The sequence below is a fragment of the Armigeres subalbatus genome, chromosome 3 (assembly GCF_024139115.2).
Source record: "Armigeres subalbatus isolate Guangzhou_Male chromosome 3, GZ_Asu_2, whole genome shotgun sequence".
Classification (NCBI taxonomy): domain Eukaryota; kingdom Metazoa; phylum Arthropoda; class Insecta; order Diptera; family Culicidae; genus Armigeres; species Armigeres subalbatus.
Window position 1 is genome coordinate 269,217,468 of NC_085141.1, and position 23,056 is coordinate 269,240,523.

General features: G+C 44.4%; 1 protein-coding gene across 1 annotated transcript; it reads right to left on the minus strand.

The window, feature by feature from the left end:
• Positions 1-8,104: 8,104 nt before the first annotated feature.
• Positions 8,105-9,652, minus strand: LOC134219638 (DNA polymerase interacting tetratricopeptide repeat-containing, protein of 47 kDa). The gene is made up of 4 exons (XM_062698433.1): positions 9,375-9,652; positions 8,557-9,314; positions 8,336-8,500; positions 8,105-8,279 (listed from the first exon to the last, which is right to left on the minus strand). The coding sequence occupies exons 1-4, from the start codon at positions 9,519-9,521 to the stop codon at positions 8,174-8,176; spliced, it is 1,176 nt and encodes a 391-aa protein (XP_062554417.1). The 5' UTR covers positions 9,522-9,652; the 3' UTR covers positions 8,105-8,173.
• Between the last annotated feature and the right edge of the window lie 13,404 nt (positions 9,653-23,056).

Genomic DNA, 23,056 nt, shown 5'->3' on the forward strand with positions numbered 1-23,056 from the left:
AGTAGATTTTATCATCGACGAAATCGGGTATCGTGGAAATCGACCATCATGAATACCAAATAAATCTGGTGCCGACCAAATCATTTGTATGGATAACCTATTTTGTCGGGTGACTCTCAGACATTAGGGGTATTCACTAAACGGCGTAGGTTGCTGCGTATCTGATTAAAGAAATGTTTCACGCACAATCATAAGGGACATATTTCAAATCGCCTATGAAACATTTCTATAAACAGATACGCAGCAACCTACGCCGTTTAGTGAATACCCCTATTATTTATATCCACGTATCAATCAATGGATTATAGTGTTTATATTCCCGATTAAATCGGAATAATTGTTGATCGATTACATTTGCTTAGCGTACTGTTTACTTATGAAGATGTTGTGATTATTAAACGAAATATAATTATTAAAATTAGTAAAAATGTGAATATCTAAATTGCAAAATGTAGTGCAATATGATGGCAAGTATGTGTGTTTATGTTGAGAATGTGTGCGCATGTGTGCGCAAAAAGTATCGCAAAAATGTTCGGCAATTATCCTTAACTCGCAACAATTTTCGACGGGAAATTCTGTTTCCTATTGAAAATTGACCGGAACGGACAATGCGCTCAGAGGTTATGGCCGGAATATATTCTTTTATATTTTTTTCGTGTAAAATTTATTCTTCATTACAGCTTCTTATACAAAAACGCGTAAAGGTCTAGCCTATTTTTGGGTACTTTATCTTAAACTGATTTGCTCGCAACAGGTTTCATTCGACAAGGATTCCTATCCCATTATGATAAATTAGTCGGATCTATATGGACTCTGAAGCTATGGCCAAAATACAATTTTTAATTCAACAAATACGTAAAAAGTCTCTGCCAGAGATTATGGAGGCTGGGTGAAACAACTTTCGAAGGGAGGAATGTATCTATTGAGAATGGTCTAATAATGATCAATTTTGAGTCTACATTCTATTAAGGTAAAGTTTAATGTTTTTCTTCGTGCGTATTTATTTTTAAAGTATTGATAAATCATCTCTCTTTTTCCGTCAGCCTATTTCCTTACAAGTGACAAACATTGGCGCCAGGAAGACGACTTCCATACCCGGGCCGTATACGATCGTCAACGCATGGGCTGGCGCATACGGCTTTTTGCCCTAACTGTATAGGATGGCGTAACCAATTATTTAATGTCTTGCCGGGATGTGAAGCAGTCTCTGCAGCACCACTCAACCATCAGCGATGTCAACTAAAATCGCCCAACTAAATAAAAATAAATCACCCTATTTCGTCGGGTTATGTTTGTTTTCTGTTTTAAACATCCGATTTATAGCTTAATTTGGTAGAACAGAAACAACCGATTTCATCGGGAATCGTCCATTGTTCTTTATAATATAATTACTAATCGAGCAATTAACTTACTTTTCATCAGCCGATTCCGTCGGCTATATTTTATTATTGAATTGAATAAGTTGATTAATCATGCGATTCTTTAGGTTTTCATCGGTCGATTTCGTCGGTTTAATTGATGTTGTGCCCTAGAATACGTTAGCCGATTAATCTGCCAACTAAGTTGCTTCAAATCAGTTGATTTGGTTGGCCGATTTAATGTATCGATTAATCGCTAAACGCCCTTGTAAAACTCCCATAAGCGTCTGTGCAACAAACAACCGATTAGTCGGCTGCAAAGTAGGCCGATCCAACCGACGAAAACCGACTAAATCGGGGGAAAAGTAGGTGGGATGTTTTATGGGGTTATAGTATGGCTTTGTAATAATCGGAAGAGAAAGTAAACAAAGAGAGCCTCTCTTTTGGACTTACGACGTTTTCAAAAATCACGCGAGAGTTTTTGTTTTCACATGTGACTGGTATAAAAAATGGCTGCGGCATAGGATCTGATGAAGGGCAGACGGGGCAAGATCGCCACCCGGGGCAAAATGAGCATCAAAGACGCCGCACAAAAGATATTTTAGTTAACTATATAGTTACTATAGATAAAGGAAGCCTCACACCTCGAAAATTTGATCCGCGGATTTTTTCCCCATGTATTTTTGCATAGGGAAAGTGTACCGGTTTTGGCCAACTTAGTGCCTAATTTGGCCAACCCTGAAAAATACATATTTTTCGAAAAAATCGATCGGTTGAAAGCAGCGTTGAAGGGTAAGCGATATATCTCTTGCTGGAACTAATAAAACCCTTGCGAATTGGTTTATTTTTGGAGTTATTCGCCAAATTGGCCAAATTAGGAACATGGCCAAAACCGGTACAGTTCCCCTATGCGATGTTTTCGGAATTTGGGCACGGAAAATAAAAATCCCGGCCCCCTTTAAAATACACGGGGACCAAATTCCGGCGGAAAATTTTCCCGAGGTGTAAAGGCTGCCTTACACCTCGGGAAAATTTTCCGCCGGATTTTGGTCCCCGTGCATTTTAAATGGGGCCGGGATTTTGATTTTCCGTGCCCAAATCCCGAAAACATCGCATATGCAAAAATACATGGGGAAAAAATCCGCGAACCAAATTCCCGAGGTGTGAGGCTACCTTAACGCGGTGCCTAACACTTCCTGCGCTGTTGTAGTCACAGCTTCGTGGATATTTTCCCACAATCTGTTGACGTCGCCAGATCCGGTGGCATCTCCTATCCACTCGTCCAGTTTCTGGTTACTGTTCAGCAAAAACGAAAAACTCGATGGCTGGTCATAGGGCTGTGCACAATGGAGGTTTATCGATATCGGCGATATTCATTTGGTGTTATATCGGTATCGGCGATAAATCGAGTTTGAAAATATCGGATATCGGATCGATATCCGATAAATTAAAAAAAAATGCAGTTTTTACCCGAGTTTGTCTACTACCGATTTTATCACGTTTGTAACTCTATTTTGTCACCCCAAAACAATTTGAAAATTTTAGTCGCTCTTATCCATCTCGGTAATAACACCGCAAGCGACAATGATTTGAATAAAATAACTTTCACTGCCTGTGGATTATTATTAATGATTTTAGATTCCCTGTTAAGGGTTTTGTAAGCCTTGTTCACGCATAAACTGAACTTTCCAAGGCATAAACTGATTCATATTTAAGAAACGAATATAAAAATAGAAAATATTTTGTTTTTCGATTTTGTCACTTTCCCTATTTTATCACCCCGAATTTAGCTAGGGGGTAATGAAATCGTGATAATACTACATAAGTAAAAAACAACAGTTTATTGTATTCTTATTTCGCTTTTCCAAAATTCACACTTTTTTATCCGAACAACTTGGACAAAACAGTCTCCCCGATAAAACCATAGTCTATTTTCCTATTGCCTATTTTCCGGGTATTGACCACCCGGATTGGAAATTAATTACTATGTTTGAAAACTATCTTATTAAAATTGCACAACATGTCAAAGATTTAGTTCGAAAAATGTATTGGAAGTGACCACTTCCTTTGGTGGGGTTTGAACCCGCGACCTCAGTATGCTAGACAGGTGCTTTCCCTACTAAGCTACGATGGACCTTCGCCGTCCTCCACAGCTTAGCGGCTACTAATGACGAGTCCAAATTCCAGGCATTGCAATATCATCTGAGCACAGGATATCATCTTTGCTTGTGCAAAGATATTATCCCTAATCAAAGAGCACTCTGGAAAGATATTATCATTTGGGCATTTGATGATAAGAAAATTATTTTGAGCTTTTTAGTGGAATGTTTTCACCTGTCATAAGACGAGTTTATACAATCCCATTGAATTCCACCACTTAATTGTATCTTGACAGATACGTATTTCGACCTCAAAAGTAAGGCCGTCTTCAGTGTCTCGTACTTGACTCGACTTTGATGATGATCTTGATTTGATGATGATCCTGATAGCCAGCGTTTGTTCACGTTGCGAGGACATTGCTACAACAAAAGTAAGTAGTGAAAAAACATTTCTCCATAGCGAACTTTGCCCTTTGTTTACTGATCAGATAGATAACTAAGATCGATATCCCAGCATATCATCAATATCTTTGCTCAGAAGATCGAATGATGGGATAAATTGCAATGCCTGCCAAATTCTCAACACCTGACACAATGGATATTATAAAAAATGTGATGGACTTGCTACATATGTTTTAATGAATGTAGTCAGCGATCCAGTTTATGCAGTTCTTAGTTGATTTAATTGGCATCATCATTGTTTAAATCGATTACAAAGATTTATCGATATCGGCGATATTTGAGTTCAATGATATCGGGTATCGTATCGATAAATTTCATCCGATAATATCGATATTATCGATTTTATCGATATTTGCACAGCCCTATCTGGTCAAATCCAAGATCTTTGGTATTAGGTGCATTGTGCGTAGGGGAATATTCTCAATCAGATTTAACATTGTCTGCGGATATGTAGGGGAACTGTGTCCAGGCTATAGTTGAAGAATTCGCCCTTCGTTCTCAACACGAAAATGCGGTCGCTTAGCGGCTTCCACTGGATAAAAAGCTTCATCTGTTTCCTGATCACTATGAAGCCAACTCCTCGTTCTGCTCTGTCACTGCCGTTATAGTAGATGTGGTACTTGAATGAAGTCTCGCTTAACTTTTCAAAAGGTCCTAAGTAACATTTTTTTCACGAATTAATTTGAATAGTGCAATCAATAGCTTTCATGTTGTTCTGTTGATTGCGCTATTCAAATTAATTCATAAAAAAAATGTTACTTAGGTCCTTTTAAAAAGTTAAGCGAGAAGTGTTCGCTATAGGATCCACCGCCCGGAATTCACGTTCTCCAGTTCTGGGCCACCGTATTTCCTGGATTGCTGCCACATTCACGCCAACCTTCTGCAGCTCACGAACCAGAAGCCCAACACGTGCGGGTTCATTCAAAGTTCTCACGTTCCAAGATCCGACTTTCCAATCGTTGTCCTTTGTTCGTTGCCGGGTCTGTTGCCGTTGAATCAATCCGTTCGCTCTACTTTTGCCTTTCTTGATAACTGTAGAATCTTCGGTAGGCTACCTTATCAGGGTTGCGCTACCTACATCGCGTAGAAGGGACTGTCTTCTCGATGCAACTATGCAACATGATGTGCACAGTTTAATTTATTCCTTCAGGTACACGAAGTACCAATGGTACGCTTTACTCAGAATTACCCGTGTCAATGCCTGCAAACATTAATTACGTAAGCACTTATGGGGGGAGGGGGGTCGACCATTTTCTTACGCTCCATATAAATAAAAATTGATTTGTATGGGAAAAATCTTACATGGGAGGAGGGGTTTTTTTTCTCGTTTGTCGGGTGAAGATCACTGCGTCCAGATTTTAGGACTATTGTGATATACCCTTTTGCTGTGAAATACGCAAGTTATCTCAGTAACATGTTTGTCACTGAGATACCTTGGTATCGACTGAACTCAAGACCATCTATTATTGATGAATAGAGATCCTGAGTTACAGTATGTGACTCCCCCATTCTGGCGAGACTAGCTTTATGAAGCCAACCAAGTCCTTGGGGGATAAGATCCATATGTCAGCAGGCCCTAAAAAGGGCTTGCTGAGAACTTTGAACCTACGTTGGGTGAGTGCACTGCAATAGCAGAGGATGTGTTCTGATGTTTCTCTCTCCTCGTCACAGAAGCGGCAATTTGAGGTTTGGATTGCTCCGATCTTTTGTAGATGGTATCTGCAGGGGCAGTGTCCAGTTATTAGACCGGTGTAGATGTTGAGATCCCTTTTGTTGAGACCTAATAGTTGTTGGGTTTTCTTGGGGTTAATCGTTACGAGCCTTTTGGATTGGCTCATATGGGGAAGTGCATTCCAGTTTGATGTGATTTGACTGACCATATATTTGTTCACTTCCATTTTTACAGAGCAGTCTGAGATCCTGCAGAAGGGCTCAGGGCCAATGAACCTTTCATTAGATCCATTCCTGGCTAGCTCATCAGCAATCTCGTTTCCCTCTAGACCCGTATGTCCTGGGATCCAATATAGGTAGAACCGAACGCGAATGGATAAGTTTCTCAAAACCATAATGTATTCCCACACTAGCTTTGAGTTACAAGTGTAGTTATTAAGCGACTTAAGTGCCGCTTGGCTGTCAGAGAAAATACATATTTTTGCAAATCTATACTTTTTCCTCAGGCATAATAACACGCATTCTAATATTGCATATATTTCCGCCTGAAATACTGTGGGCCACTGTCCTAAGTGGACAGAAATTTTTGTTGTAGGGCCATATATTCCGGATCCTGTCAGATTATTCATTTTCGAACCATCTGTGAAGAAATTTATAGAGCCTGTTGGAACGTTGGTCCACCTCCTTCCCACTCCTGGCGGGAAGGAATGAACACATCGTAAGGTAAGTCATAATTGACTACCGTTTCCATCCAGTCACTGCAAATTCCTATTGCGGGATTTATGGCAAATTCATTTAATATGCTGAGGTGACCCGTAAGGTCTCCCGACAGCAGTGTTTTTGTTCTCTTTAACCTTAGAGCACTTTTTTCGCTTCCAGCTTTATGAATTGATCTAACCGGGGCAGGTGAAGCATTGCGTCTAGGGCCAAAGTGGGTGTACTACGAACTGCACCAGTGATGGCTATGCAAGCGGTGCGTTGGATTTTGTTGAGCTTAGCCCTTGCAGCAGCCTCATTAGTTTTAGGCCACCAGACAAGGGAAGCGTAAGTTGTCCTGGGACGGACAATGGTTTTATATATCCACATGATCATACTTGGTTTTAGGCCCCATCTTTTACCAAGGGTTTTTGAACAAACCCAAAGTGTATTGAGACCTTTCTGCACAACTGATTGGAGATGAGAGTTCCAATTAAGCTTTGCGTCGAGTATGACACCTAGATATTTTACTTCACTTGAATAAACTAATTGTGTTTGATTCAAGAAAAGGGGTTTCAGTTGTACCTTTCTCCGTTTGATGAAAGGGATAATGGAAGTTTCTGTAGGATTTATGCCTAGTTGATCCTTTTGACACCAGGAAAAAGTGTGATTAAGGGCAAATTGCATTCTTTCCACGATAACACTTTCGAATTTGCCTCGTACAATAATGACAACGTCATCAGCATATCCAACCACCTCGAAGCCTCTTCTCTCTAAGCTGTCTAGAAGCTCATCCACCACCAGTGACCACAACAAAGGAGAAAGCACTCCGCCTTGCGGACACCCCCTTGTTGCTTTAACAGTGATGTATGAACCGCTAAGCTCAGAGGAGATTTTCCGATTAGCTAGCATAGCATGTACCCAGGTAACAATGCATGGGTCGAATTTTCTCCTCAACATTGCTGACCCTATAGACGAATAAGAAGCGTTATCGAATGCGCCCTCAATATCAAGAAATGCTACAAGAGGAGGGGGTTGAAAAACTCAGAAAAATTGCTTACGTAATTAGTCTACGGCCCCTATAGGGGCCGTAGCGTTTTGTAGATAGTCAGTTTGGTACGGCGGTGAACTCTATTCGATCGGAGCGTCTTGCGGAGTCCAATGTGTGTTGTTGGCGGCGTTTAGCAATTTGATTGCGCGGTAGTTGCTGCAATCCAGCTTATTTTTTTAGATGGGACACACGCCACCTTTCATCCACTCCTGCGGCATAGCCTTATCATCTAAAAACTTGGTAATTATTCGGTGCAGCGCTCTAGTCAGTGCCCCACCACCGTGTTTAAATAGCTTTCCCAGAGGCTTTGTTGTTTTTCAGTCGGCCAATCTCCTCCAGAACTTGTTCCGGAGCGTCGCATGGAATAAGTGGGAAGCTGTTCAAAATTTCTCGAAAACCATTTTTTTTTGTTCCAACCGAGTTCCCGGTTCAAATAAAATCCCGGTTAATTTCCGGTTCTCCTGGTTTTCCCGGTTCAGTGGCCACCCTGCTTATTTTTTTTAATTAAAGATTACAAAGTACAGAAATTTAATGTACTATTCCATAACGTCTTACAAGTAAGGATATTCTACTCAAGATTATAATCATTTTGCGTTCGGAGAAATCATTTTCGAGCAGTCGAGTAAATTGCGAGACTCGACGGCCTTACTGTTTAGGTAGAAGTTACAATCAAGTGAAATGAATGGGATAGTACAAGCATCTTATGGCAAGTATTATGCCGTTTTGTACATTATGCTTGTGGTTTTTCTTTTCTGTTCTGTGAAAGATTTTCGTTTCTTCTATGAATATTGTTTTTATTATACTTACCCATACGTATGTGTATAAAACCGTTTTCACTATTTTAAACGTAGCGGTACTCGAGTTTGATTCAGGAATTCCGTCTCGTATTTCGAATCTTTTGGAAGGATAAAGAATGCCAGAGTTCCATCGTAGACATAGAATCTGAAAAACAAACTCGTTTTGAATTTTCTCATCAGATATTCAAAGCGGAAACCTACGTCTTCTCTCGTACAATATCTTTTATGGCCTTTTTGATATCAACCTTGTGCACACGGCCGGCCAATCGGTTTTCATAGTACACATTCAGCTTGTGTGGAAAATACTCGCCTTCTTTGTCAAGTTCCAACGGCTCTTCAAACAGGTTGATCAGCACGTCTTCCATACTGAAAATCAAATTTCTATCATGTCGAATATCTAACGCAATTTCACAAAATCTTACGTGCACTCTTCGGATAGTTGTTGCTGGAAATCGGTGCTCAAAAACTGTGGGTAGCAAAAAACCGTTGGCCAATGCAGTACCCCATTGCTGTCAGCCTTCACCATGAAATCCTCCAGTGGAGCCAACCTGGGCTTCAGGCGTTTTTCATTAGTTAACGCATCCCGTTCTTCGAATTGCACTTCACGTTTTTTCAAAGCGTCCAGTGTCCTCTCCAATTGTTCCTGCTTTCGGCGTTCCAGTTGAGCTACCTTACGAGCATCTCTTTCCTGGGCTACTTTTTTCGCCAACGTGCTTTTCCTCAGATCCAAGGCTAGAGAGTTGGTTGGATCCTTTTGTAGGATCTCGTCGCATCGTTCGATGCATACATCGAATTTATCCAATATACCAGCACATTGAGCAACCCTCCAAAGAGCTTTGTCATAATCTGGTTTTAAATCCAGTGCTTTCTGTGCGTCTATCATTGCAGAACGATAATTCTTTAAAAAATAATTAGCTGCACTTCGATTGTTATACAGCACGGCCTTGTATTCTGGATCAGTGACCCCAAAGCTTAGTGCTTCCGTGTAGCTTAGGACAGCCAATCGGAATATTTTGTGCTGCATGTAAAATTTACCATCATCCTTATAAGCCTCTGCTAACTCCTGAGCAGTGTTCTCCGCAGGATCGTACTTTAATTGCTGTAAACCTTCCATCAAAGGACTCAGTTCTTCGCCTGGTTCTGGTGCCTTGCGCATGAAGAACGGATGCTTAGCCATTTCCTGTTGAAAGAATCTTAAAATTTTACCACTGTGTTGCTAAACAAAACGATTTCTACGAACTTCTTCCCATCGATCCTCGGGCCACCCTTCCGTGTATCTGCGTTTCTCCAAAGAATCGATAAACTGATCCAAATCTTTATCGAGCTGTGCAGCGAGCGCTAATCGCTCTTTATCAGAAATTTTTGTTTTTTTACTGCAGGTTTCCATTCTTGTTAAGATAATTTGATTACAATTAAAATTTAAAAAGTTGCAGTTTTCTTGAACTTTTATGTGCGAGTTTCACTATTAGCACTTGCGCGACCGTGGCAGTCCGGTTCGGAATCAAAACAAACAAAACAAACGTGCGCGCGGAATCAAAACAAACGGTAAGAATGGAGAACGAGAAACTGTCACTTTTTACAGTCAAGCTTCGGTATGATGTCTTCATGAAAAAGCCTATTCGGAATACAATCCCAGGGGGGTAATATGCGGTGCATCGCGCCTCCTCTGCATGTAGTATGAAGCAAATGTAAATAAACTGTTGTGTAGTAACCCGCGACATCCTTTAGCAACGCGTCGCAATTACCCCTAGTTACCTAGTTGTGCTTAGTAACCTAAGTTTGTTATTTTCAATAAATCTCGCTTAACTTTTCAAAAGGTCCTAAGTAACATTTTTTTCATGATTTAATTTGAATAATGCAATCAACGTATTTCATGTCAATCTGTTGATTGCAATACTCAAATTAAATCATGAAAAAAATGTTACTTAGGACCTTTTGAAAAGTTAAGCGAGAAATAATCATTAGTGTTCTAAGGCTCTGTCTCATTTGGAGAATTAAACTTAAAAGTGACAGTTCGAAAATTAGCACAAAACCCAGTCATAAAAATGGCTGGTGCTACCCAGCAATTCCAATAAGACATCGATGCAAAATGATTCGATATCTGTCAAAAGTAATCTTGCTCTGCGAGCAGGGTTATTTGATAATTATTGAAATGTCACTTTTAAGTTTAATTTCAGTTTAATTCTCCAAATGAGACAGAGCCTAACATCCAAACCTGAAGCACACATTTTATCAAGATCTACTAGAGGTTATGGGACCAGCCGGTAACCGAAAAAAAAAAATTGAAAATTGAAGATGACATCTCCAATAAGAAGTTCCGGTTCTCAATCTGGCGGCGGAAACGGCAGTCGACCTGAAACAGGAAGCGTTCGAGTTGCGACGGGGTCCGTTGCGATGCCGGCCATAGAGAAGTTGAAGGGACGCGAGAATTACTCCACTTGGGCATTCGCTATGCGAATGATCCTAATCCGTGAAGGTAGCTGGTGCGCTGTGAGTCCTGCGGCTGGAGAAGAGGTTCCCGAAGATGTGAAGTTGCGTGCGTTGGCAACAATCTGCCTGAGCCTGGAGAGTTATAACTACAGTCTCGTCCAGGATGCGGCGGATGCAGCAGAAGCGTGGAACAAGTTATCAACAGCTTTTCAAGACTCCGGATTGACGAGGAAGATTGGGCTACTGAGGAAGTTAACCTCTATTCGTCTGGTTGGCTGTTCAAGCGTAGAGGAATACGTCAACGATTTAATGAGTACCAGCCACAAGCTTGCTTCGATTGGGTTCAAGGTAAATGACTCGTGGTTGGTGGCGTTGCTGCTGATGGGGCTACCAGAACACTACGAACCTATGATCATGGGATTGGAGGCCTCAGGAGCGAATCTGACGTCGGATGCGGTGAAGGCTAAGATCCTTCAAGATGTGAAGCTCGAGAGGGGACCACTGAACAGCAACGATGGTGGGGCGCTATACACGAAAAGCACAAATTCGAACAAATTCAAATCACATGGTAAGAAGAAACCCGAGAAGACGTGCTTCAACTGTGACAAGCCAGGCCATTTTGCGTCCAAGAGTCCGGATAAGTTGCTGATCAAGACGAAATCGAAGTCGAATGGTCTCTGCAGTATTTTTGCGATCGGCGATGTTCAAGCGGAAGGCTGGTATTTTGATTCAGGAGCGACGAGTCACATGGCCAGACCGAACCAGAATTTCGTTCACGAAACGGCATTGCAGCACGCCGTGGGGACCGCGAACAATGGCAGCATGGAGACTATGGCGAAAGGTACGGTTGCAGTGCAGGTTCCAGGTGGTACGATCGATGTCCACGAAGTGCTAAAAATTCCCAATTTGGCCGCTAATTTATTTTTTTGTTAAATATCTTGGCTGTGCATATGCACAGCATATGTTTCGAAATGGACAAATTGATATGAAATTTGCGAAAAAGAATCCACGTGTCTTGGAGGGACTCGAACCCTCAACCTCCTACTCTCTAGATAGGCGTGATAACCCCTACACAACAAGACCACTTAAAGGTCACGTTTGCGGAAAAGCCATCAGAATCCAGTACCAACCTCCACCGCGGTTAGCTCTCTTTTTGCAAATTGAATATCTTTCGGATGCTTGATTTGCCCCAATCTCCCACATTTGCTTTACTGTTGTATATCCACAGCCAAGCGAGTGCACATTGTTTATTAAACGAGGAGGATCGCCTCCATGCCCCCCAGCAACGGACTGGGCAGGACGGTATAGAATACTGAATTCAATCGCACTCTGCTGTGCCAAGGCTTGCTTGGCTAAAGCATTTGATGAGTTTGATTGCCTTTACGTAAACGGTCGCGTGTACTCAGACGACTAATGACGGTGAAAAGACCGACACGTGATTACAATTAATTGCATATTATTCGGCAACTCAGGCCGTACGAAAACCATTTTTTGTTAAATATCTTGGCTGTGCATATGCACAGCATATATTCGAAATGGACAAATTGATATGAAATTTGCGAAAAAGAATCCACGTGTCTTGGAGGACTCGAACCCTCAACCCCCTCTAGATGGGCGTGATAACCCCTACACAACAAGACCACTTAAAGGTCACGTTTTGCGGAAAATTCATCAGAATCCGAGTACCAATCTCCACCGCGGTTAGCTCTCTTTTTTACCAAATTGAATATCTTTCGGATGCTTGATTTGCCCAATCTCCACATTTGCTTTACTGTTGTATATCCACAGCCAAGCGAGTGCACATTGTTTATTAAACGAGAGGATCGCACTCCATGCCCCCCAGCAACGGACTGGGCGGGACGGTATAGAATGCGAATTCAATCGCACTCTGCTGTGCCAAAGGCTTGCTTGGCTAAAGCATTTGATGAGTTTGATTGACAGCAGAGTGCGATTGAATTCGCATTCTATACCATCGCCATGATCCGTTGCTGGGGGCATGGATACGATCCTCGTTTAATAAACAATGTGCACTCGCTTGGCTGTGGATATACAACAGTAAAGCTAAATGTGGAGATTGGGCAAATCAAGCATCCGAAAGATATTCGATTTGCAAAAAAAGAAGCTAACCTTTCATGCAGCCGAGTTGCCGAATAATATGCAATTAATTGTAATCAAGTGTCGGTCTTTCACCGTCATTAGTCGTCTGAGTACACGCGACCGTTTACGTAAAGGCAATCAAACTCATCAAATGCTTTAGCCAAAGCAAGCCTTTGGCACAGCAGAGTGCGATTGAATTCGCATTCTATACCGTCCCGCCCAGTCCGTTGCTGGGGGGCATGGAGTGCGATCCTCTCGTTTAATAAACAATGTGCACTCGCTTGGCTGTGGATATACAACAGTAAAGCAAATGTGGAGATTGGGCAAATCAAGCATCGAAAGATATTCAATTTGCAAAAAAAGAGCTAACCGCGGTGGAGGTTGGTACTCAGATTCTGATGGCTTTTCCGCAAACGTGACCTTTAAGTGGTCTTGTTGTGTAGGGGTTATCACGCCTATCTAGAGAGTAGGAGGTTGGGGGTTCGAGTCCCTCCAAGCCACGTGGATTCTTTTTCGCAAATTTCATATCAATTTGTCCATTTCGAAACATATGCTGTGCATATGCACAGCCAAGATATTTAACAAAAAAATGGTTTTCGTCCGGCCGAGTTGCCGAATAATATGCAATTAATTGTAATCAAGTGTCGGTCTTTCACCGTCATTAGTCGTCTGAGTACACGCGACCGTTTACGTAAAGGCAATCAAACTCATCAAATGCTTTAGCCAAGCAAGCCTTTGGCACAGCAGAGAGTGCGATTGAATTCGCATTCTATACCGTCCCGCCCAGTCCGTTGCTGGGGGCATGGAGTCGATCCTCTCGTTTAATAAACAATGTGCACTCGCTTGGCTGTGGATATACAGCAGTAAAGCACATGTGGAGATTGGGCAAATCAAAAAGATAGCTAACCGCGGTGGAGGTTGGTACTCGGATTCTGATGGCTTTTTCGCAAACGTGACCTTTAAGTGGTCTTTTTGTGCAGGGGTTATCACGCCTATCTAGAGTAGGGGGTTGAGGGTTCAGTCCCTCCAAGACACGTGGATTCTTTTCGCAAATTTCATATCAATTTGTCCATTTCGAAACATATGCTGTGCATATGCACAGCCAAGATATTTAACAAAACAATGGTTTTCGTACGGCCGAGTTGCCGAATAATATGCAATCAATTGTAATCAAGTGTCGGTCTTTCACCGTCATTAGTCGTCTGAGTACACGCGACCGTTTACGTAAAGGCAATCAAACTCATCAAATGCTTTAGCCAAGCAAGCCTTTGGCACAGCAGAGTGCGATTGAATTCGCATTCTATACCGTCCCACCCAGTCCGTTGCTGGGGGGCATGGAGTTCGATCCTCTCGTTTAATAAACAATGTGCACTCGCTTGGCTGTGGATATACAACAGTAAAGCAAATGTGGAGATTGGGCAAATCAAGCATCGAAAGATATTCAATTTGCCAAAAAGAGAGCTAACCGCGGTGGAGGTTGGTACTCGGATTCTGATGGCTTTTCCGCAAACGTGACCTTTAAGTGGTCTTGCTGTGTAGGGGTTATCACGCCTATCTAGAGAATAGGAGGTTTAGGTTCAGGTCCTCCAAGACACGTGGATTCTTTTTCGCAAATTTCATATCAATTTGTCCATTTCGAAACATATGCTGTGCATATGCACAGCCAAGATATTTAACAAAAAAATGGTTTTCGTACGGCCGAGTTGCCGAATAATATGCAATTAATTGCTAATTTATTGTCGGTAAGTGCGATCTGCAAGAGAGGTTATACCATGAAGTTTACTGCGAACAAATGTGTGGTGCTGAACGAGGCTGGTGAGCTGGTCGTTTCTGGTAAGGAAGAAAGCGGTCTATATCGATTGAATCAGCCGGAGCGAGCGTTTCTGGCAAACGGAATACAGCTATGGCATCGGAGGATGGGCCATCTGAATGATTCAAGTTTGAAGCAGCTCAAGAACGTGTCCGATGGCGTTGATTTTCAAGGTGAGAAGGTGAAGAATTGCACAGTCTGTCTGGAAGGAAACAATCTAGAAGACCATTTCCAAACCGAATCCAAAGCATCAGAACTGCTGGAGCTGGTGCATTCCGATCTCTGCGGACCAGTAGAGGTACCTTCCTTGGGTGGCAGTCGATATTTCGCCACGTTCGTAGATGATGCAAGCAAAAGAGTGGCAGTCTACTTTCTAAAGACCAAAAGTGAAGTTCTGGCTGCGTTCAAGTTGTTTCGAGCGAAGGCGGAGCGGCAAACAGGTAGAAAACTTAAAATTCTCAGGACTGACAATGGGCGAGAGTACGTTAGCAACGAATTCCGGAAGACGTTGGAGAAAGATGGCATCCGTCATCAGAGGTCGTGTCCATACACTCCAGAGCAGAATGGTACGGCAGAAAGGATGAATAGAACCCTTGTGGAAAAGGCTCGATGTCTTCTAAACGATGCGCGTATGCAGAAGGAATTCTGGGCGGAGAGCAATATCGACTGCCGCGTACCTAGTACATCGACCACCAACTCGATCCATCGGAAACAAGACACCTGAAGCAATGTGGACCGGCATAAGGCCTGATCTGCGGCACCTCAAAGTTTTCGGTACGAGTGTGATGGTCCATGTTCCAAAGGTCAAGCGCAGGAAGTTCGACCCGAAAGCGGTAAAGGGTGTTTTTGTAGGCTATTGCGAGGACACAAAAGGATTCCGGGTTTACCTCCCGGAGAGTCACAAGCTCGAGATCAGCCGTGACGTGGAGGTGATTAACGAGGACAAGCAGGGGTGTCAGTACCAAGTGTCCTCAAGAGGTTCAACCGGTGGAATTCTTGGAATATTTACTGAAGAGATCATAGTGCCTGTTAAATGTCCAAATGCGAACACCACCAATAATGATGATGACGATAAAGAAGAAGCAAGCAACAACACACTGGAGACGTCTAGCGATGAATATGAAGATGCCTATACCAATCACGCGCTCCCACCGCAACAATCAAGACCAGTTGAACAAAGTCAACAAGGGTTGAGGCGCAGCGGTCGGGAGCGCATCTATCAAACAAGTATGATGAATTTTTAACTTTCGGTACATTTACTGGTGATGCAATTCCCCCCCAGCAATCTACTCCATTGACAGTTTTGGAGGATATTCCACAAAGCTACGACGAAGTCATGCGGCGACCTGATCGTGATTGTTGGATCGTAGCGATGAAGCAAGAGATGGCGTCACTGAGCGAAAACCAGACCTGGACGTTAACAAACCTACCCAAGGGACGCAAAGCCATCCGGAATAAGTGGGTTTTTGCCGTCAAGCGAGGACCTGATGGAAATCCGGAGCGCTACAAGGCGCGGCTTTTCGTGAAGGGGTGTTCACAGAAGCCTGACTACGAGGAAGTCTACGCTCCCGTAGTACGATATTCAACCATTCGCTACCTGGTGGCGGTGGCAACGAAGATCGACTTGGATGTGGATCAGATGAACGTGGTTACCGCATTCTTGCAAGGCGAACTGGGTGACGAACAAATCTTTATGGTTCAGCCCGAAGGATTCATGAATTCAAATGGCAAGATCTGCAAGCTGAAGAGGGCATTGTACGGCCTGAAGCAATCAAGCCGAGTATGGAATGCGAAGCTAGACGAGGTGCTACGAGAATTTGGCTTGCAGAGATCGCGGGTGGACACTTGCCTAATGTACTGGATGCTGGATAGGGAGAAGATGCTCTTCGTGACAATATACGTGGATGACCTGTTGATTTTCACGAACGATCAACGATTGAAGAGGAAGCTGAAGGACTTCTTGATGCAGAGGTTCAAAATGAAGGACTTGGGGGAGGCCACACACTGCCTCGGCATTCGGATCCAACGGGATCGACGTGGTGGCAAGCTTTCGTTGGATCAACAGGCATACATTGAGGAAATCGTTCGACGTTTTGGTATGACAAATGCGAACCCGGTAGCAGCACCAGCAGATCCGAGCTGTAGACTGGAGAAGTCGATGGCCCCGAAGACTGAAAAAGAGAAAACAGCAATGAGAGATGTGCCATACAAGGAAGCAGTAGGATGTTTATCGTTTGTGGCCCAGACAACTCGACCCGATATTGCGTTTGCTGTAAATGCGGTAAGCCAATTTTCGTCGAACCCTGGTAGACCACACTGGGAAGCTGTTAAGCGTATCATCCGATACTTGAAGGGCACGGCGATGAAGAAATTACGATACACGAAAAACCAGAATGGAGAACTGGCCGGATATAGCGATGCTGATTGGGGAGGAGATCCCGATAGCCGCAGATCGACAACTGGCTATGTTTTTACGATGCAGGGAGCCGCTATAGCCTGGAATGTGAAGAAACAGCCGACAGTAGCTCTATCGACATGCGAGGCGGAGTACATGGCAGTTTCTCGAAGTATACAAGAGGCCATGTGGTGGAACAATCTTCGGTCTGAATTCGCCATCGTTGGACCAATCCCGATGTACTGCGACAACCAATCAGCAATCAGCATCGCAGGTAACGGATCCTATAATCCCAGGACGAAACATATTAGCATCCGATATCATTTCGTTCACGAGAACTTGGAGAACGGTGTGGTCAAACTTGGCTATACGCCTACTTCAAGCCAACCGGCAGATGGATTCACCAAACCACTGGCGACACTGAACCAGCAGAAGTTTTGCCGATTTATAGGCGTCGCAGATTAGGGAGGAGTGTTGTGTAGTAACCCGCGACATCCTTTAGCAACGCGTCGCAATTACCCCTAGTTACCTAGTTGTGCTTAGTAACCTAAGTTTGTTATTTTCAATAAATAATCATTAGTGTTCTAACATCCAAACCTGAAGCACACATTTTATCAAGATCTACTAGATAAACAATCCCACATGTTTTTCGTTAGTCAGCAGTAGTGTAGGTTAACCAATATCCTACAAGATTCCAGTTCGAAAAATGTTACACTTGCCAAGCGGGGTGGCCCAGGGTGGCCCGCCTTTCCCAAGCGGCGAGGCCCGGATAATACATCTTAGGTAGGCTTGATTTGTTCGTGGATGACAGGCTTACTCCCCCCCTGTACAATCCAGCTTTCCACGCTTGGCAATGGCGGCTTGTCGGTGTGTAAAAATCAATCGGTCACTGTACTGTTTTACACTAGCTGGAGGAAAGCCCACTGACGTTCCTGGGTGAGGGGAAAGGAAAAAAGGCCTTTTCGCCAGTGAGTTTTCCTCCAGCTAGTGTCAAAAAGTACAGTAACCGATTGATTTTTACACATCGACAAGCCGCCATTACCGAGCGTGGAAAGCTGGATACAGTGATCGTTCGCTAATACCCACACTGAGGATAATCCGCACATATTTATCGGCGAAAATACATAAATTTTTATTTTAAGATTTATCCAGCTTTCCACGCTCGGTAATGGCGGTTTGCTGCTGTGTAAAAATCAATCGGTCACTGTACTGTTTGACACTAGCTGGAGGAAAGCTCACTGGCGTTTCTGGGTGAGGGGAAGGGAAAAAAAGCCTTTTCGCCAGTGAGTTTTCCTCCAGCTAGTGTCAAAATGTACAGTGACTGATTGATTTTTACACACCGACAAGCCGTCATTACCGAGCGTGGAAAGCTGGATATGTGCGCACATAACTATCCACTATCCCTGGACGCACTTAAAACTAATTAGTGTAATATATATCATCAGCAGCTGCACATACTTTTCATTAGCGAAACACGATTTTTATTAGTCAGTGTGAAGTTAAATAACGCATTACCTCTAGCGTGTTCTATCGCTGTTTAAAAACTTGTGAAGAAACACAAAGTAATTGAAAAATAAAAACTTCATCTGTGCATTTTTTGGTAAGCATTCAATCTTATTCAAATCTGTTGAAAATTCCCACTATATTTTACGTTGACTTCAACATTAAAAGTAATGAAACATATACGTATTTAATTCCAGCTCCAGCTGTATTTCACACCAAGATAGGTATATTTCATTCATTCATTTCATTTATTTAGTTAACATCTAAACAGATAACACTGAATCAACAATTTGACGCCACAATGCACGGTTCGAGGCCGCATCTCTCCATCCTCGGATACGCCCCACGCTCGCCAAGTCGTTTTGCACCTGGTCTGCCCATCTCGCTCGCTGCGCTCCACGCCGTCTCGTACCTGCTGAATCGGAAGCGAACACCATCTTTGCAGGGTTGCTGTCCGGCATTCTTGCAACATGCCCTGCCTATCGTACCCTTCCGGCTTTAGCTACCTTCTGGATACTGGGTTCGCCGTAGAGTTGGGCGAGCTCATGGTTCATTCTTCGCCGCCACACACCGTCTTCTTGCACACCGCCAAAGATGGTCCTAAGAACCCGTCTCTCGAATACTCCGAGTGCTTGCAAGTCCTCCTCGAGCATTGTCCATGTTTCATGTTCGTAGAGGATTACCGGTCTTATCAACGTCTTGTACATGACACATTTGGTGCGGTGGTGGTGGAGCACGTAGTAGGCCCGGCTTCCACAGACGATGCGCCTTCGTATTTCACGACTAACATTGTTATCAACAGTTAGCAAGGATCCGAGGTAGACGAATTCCTCGACCACCTCGAAGGTATCCCCGTCTATCGTAACACTGCTTCCAAGGCGGGCCCTGTCGCGCTCGGTTCCGCCCACAAGCATGTACTTTGTCTTTGACGCATTCACCACCAGTCCAACTTTTGTTGCTTCACGTTTCAGGCGGGTGTACAGTTCTGCCACCTTTGCAAATGTTCGGCCGACAATGTCCATGTCATCCGCGAAGCAAATAAATTGACTGGATCTGTTGAAAATCGTACCCCGGCTGTTACACCCGGCTCTCCGCATGACACCTTCTAGCACAATGTTGAACAACAGGCACGAAAGTCCATCACCCTGTCTTAGTCCCCGGCGCGATTCGAACGAACTGGAGTGTTCGCCCGAAATCTTCACACAGTTTTGCACACCATCCACCGTTGCTTTGATCAGTCTGGTAAGCTTCCCAGGGAAGCTGTTCTCGTCCATAATTTTCCATAGCTCTACGCGGTCTATACTGTCGTATGCCGCCTTGAAATCAACGAACAGATGGTGCGTTGGGACCTGGTATTCACGGCATTTATGAAGGATTTGCCGTACAGTAAAGATCTGGTCCGTTGTCGAGCGGCCGTCAACGAAGCCGGCTTGATAACTTCCCACGAACTCGTTCACTAATGGTGACAGACGACGGAAGATGATCTGGGATATCACTTTGTAGGCGGCATTAAGGATGGTGATCGCTCGAAAGTTCTCACACTCCAGTTTATCGCCTTTCTTGTAGATGGGGCATATAACCCCTTCCTTCCACTCCTCCGGTAGCTGTTCGGTTTCCCAGATTCTGACTATCAGTTTGTGTAGGCAAGTGGCCAGCTTTTCCGGGCCCATCTTGATGAGCTCAGCTCCGATACCATCCTTACCAGCTGCTTTATTGGTCTTTAGCTGTTGAATGGCATCCTTAACTTCCCTGAAGGTGGGGGCTGGTTGGCTTCCATCGTCCGCTGAACTGACGTAGTCATCTCCTCCGCTGCCTTGACTTTCACTGCCCGTACTCTCAGCGCCATTCAGATGTTCCTCGTAGTGCTGCTTCCACCTTTCGATCACCACACGTTCGTCCGTCAAGATGCTCCCATCCTTATCCCGGCACATTTCGGCTCGCGGCACGAAGCCTTTGCGGGATGCGTTGTGCTTCTGATAGAACTTGCGTGTATCTTGAGAACGGCACAGCTGTTCCATCTCCTCGCACTCCGCTTCTTCCAGGCGGCGTTTCTTCTCCTAAAAAAGGCGGGTCTGCTGTCTCCGCTTCCGTCTATAACGTTCCACGTTCTGCCGGGTACCTTGCTGCAGCGCGACCGCCCGCGCTGCGTCCTTCTCCTCCAGAATCTGTCTGCACTCTTCGTCGAACCAATCGTTCCGTCGACTTCGACCCATATACCCGACGTTGTTCTCCGCTGCGTCGTTAATGGCTGCTTTGACTGTATTCCAGCAGTCCTCAAGAGGGGCCCCATCGAGCTCACCCTCTTCCGGCAACGCTGCCTCGAGATGCTGCGCGTATGCAGTGGCGACATCAGGTTGCTTCAGTCGCTCTAGGTCGTACCGCGGCGGTCGTCGGTACCGAACATTGTTGATGACGGATAGTTTTGGGCGCAGTTTAACCATCACCAGATAGTGGTCAGAGTCGATGTTAGCGCCACGATATGTCCTGACGTCGATAATGTCGGAGAACTGCCATCCATCAATCAGAACGTGGTCGATTTGTGATTCAGTCTGCAGTGGTGATCTCAAGGTGTACCGATACGGAAGGCTGTGTTGGAAGTAGGTGCTGCGAATGGCCATATTCTTGGAGGCGGCGAAATCAACTAGTCGTAGGCCGTTTTCGTTCGTCAGCCGGTGAGCGCTGAACTTTCCAATAGTCGGTCTAAACTCCTCCTCTTGGCCAACCTGAGCGTTCAAATCTCCTATGATGATTTTGACGTCGTGGCTTGGGCAGCTGCCGTACTCACGTTCCAGCTGCGCGTAGAATGCGTCCTTATCATCATCAGTGCTTCCGGAGTGTAGGCTATGGACGTTGATTATGCTGAAGTTGAAGAACCGGCCTTTGATCCTCAACCTGCACATTCTTTCATTGATCGGCCACCACCCGATCACGCGCCTTTGCATATCGCCCATCACTATGAAAGCTGTTCCCAGCCCGTGTGTGTTGCCGCAACTGTGGTAGATGGTATGATTACCTCTAAACGTTCGCACCATTGATCCCTTCCAACAAACCTCCTGCAGCGCTACGATGCCGAATCCACGGTCCTTGAGCACATCGGCGAGTATGCGTGTGCTCCCGATGAAGTTGAGAGATTTGCAGTTCCACGAACCGAGTTTCCAATCGCTAGTCCCTTTTCGTTGCAGTGGTCTTCGCCGATGGTTCCGGTCCGTACTCTCTTGTTGATTGTTCGTTGCTTATGATTTTTTAAAGGCTGGCTTGCAGGGCCTTACACCAAACCCCCTAAATTTCCGGAGGACCATTCCTCCTTATTTCCGGTGGACAATGGTGCACAGTTTCACTTAGAGTCCCTCGCTGGCACTCGGACGATGATCAGCCGCCCCTAACATGGAGAACAGACGCTGTTATGAGCCGATCCTAACATGGAGAACAGACGCTCAGTAAGATTTGCACCTCCGGAGAGGTTCCCAGTCAGCATACGACCATAGTTCCCACCGGGGTTGGTTACCCGATCTTCCCTAAGGTTGCTCGTATCCCGGCCAGCACCGCGGGGAGGTAGGGATAGGAGTTGCTGGGTAAGAGGCTAAGGACCGCGAGATGGGGTCTATTTTATTCCTTCAGGTACGCGAAGTACCAATGGTACGCTTTACCCAGCATTTGCCGTGCCAAGATAGGTATGTGGTCATCGCTTTTCCCGCGCGAAGAAGCCAACATAAACATGATGAACATCGTTGGAGAAACTAAGAACCTATATAGAAAAATAACTATTTGGGCAGCATTCCGGTTCCAGCCAGAACGTTTACAGCAGAGTTAGCTAATTAATCCATTCATTCAGTTTGAATGTGAATAGACGGCTGCCAGAGCGCATATGAATCTCAAGCACTTCGTTTTGCATTCAATAAGCTATTTGTATAACACCAGAAATACGACCTGCAATAAATCCCACTTTAATATTATTGACGCGTTTGACTTTTGTTTTGGTTCATCTGAAAATGAACAAAAATAATTATTTACTGAATTTCGGCAAAGAACATTACCGGTCAGTTCGGCAGCACATTACCGAACGGAACGGCAAATTTTGACAGCTGGGTGATGTTGAACATTTAACGACCGATCGGCAATTTGAACTTTCACCGAGATTTTTACCGAGATACAGTGAACGTTCGCTAATTGGGTTTTTCTAGTTGGGGCGTTCTTTAGTTGGGGGTTCGCTAATTGGGGCGAAACCCAATTAAAAAGCAGCTAAACGTCAGAATCTGATGTCAGAAACGCGTTGACGTTTTGTTTCCGTGTTTGGCGGGATCGATTTTTTCTGGCGCGTAAAATTTTCCTTTGTTCAACGCAAAAAGTAAACAACATTGACGCTTGTCAAAACGCCCCAATTAGCGAACGGCATTCGCTAGTTGGGGTGAGGTCGTGCCCCAATTAGCGAACGATCACTGTATCAGCTGTTGGATTCTTGGCAAAATAAGTGTGATGCCCTAGTCATCAAAACGGACGAGGCTAAGTACTCGAAGGCGATGAGGCGTGACGTCAAGCTCGGTGAACTCGGCGCCGACGTACGTCAGATAAGACGTACCCGGATGGGCGAGATGATCCTCGAGCTGAAGCGGGGCGTCTCGCAAAAGGGCGCCGCCTACAAGAAGTTGGCGGAGGAAGTCCTAGGCGAGACGGTCAAGGTGAGGGCACT

Coding starts and splice junctions, on each gene's coding strand:
- LOC134219638 (XM_062698433.1), bottom strand. CDS start 9,521: ATGGAAACCTGCAGTAAAAAAACAAAAATTTCTGATAAAGAGCGATTA. Junction 9,315..9,374: donor CCGAGGATCGATGGGAAGAA/GTTCGTAGAAAT, acceptor TTCTTTCAACAG/GAAATGGCTAAGCATCCGTT. Junction 8,280..8,335: donor GATATTGTACGAGAGAAGAC/GTAGGTTTCCGC, acceptor TTTGTTTTTCAG/ATTCTATGTCTACGATGGAA.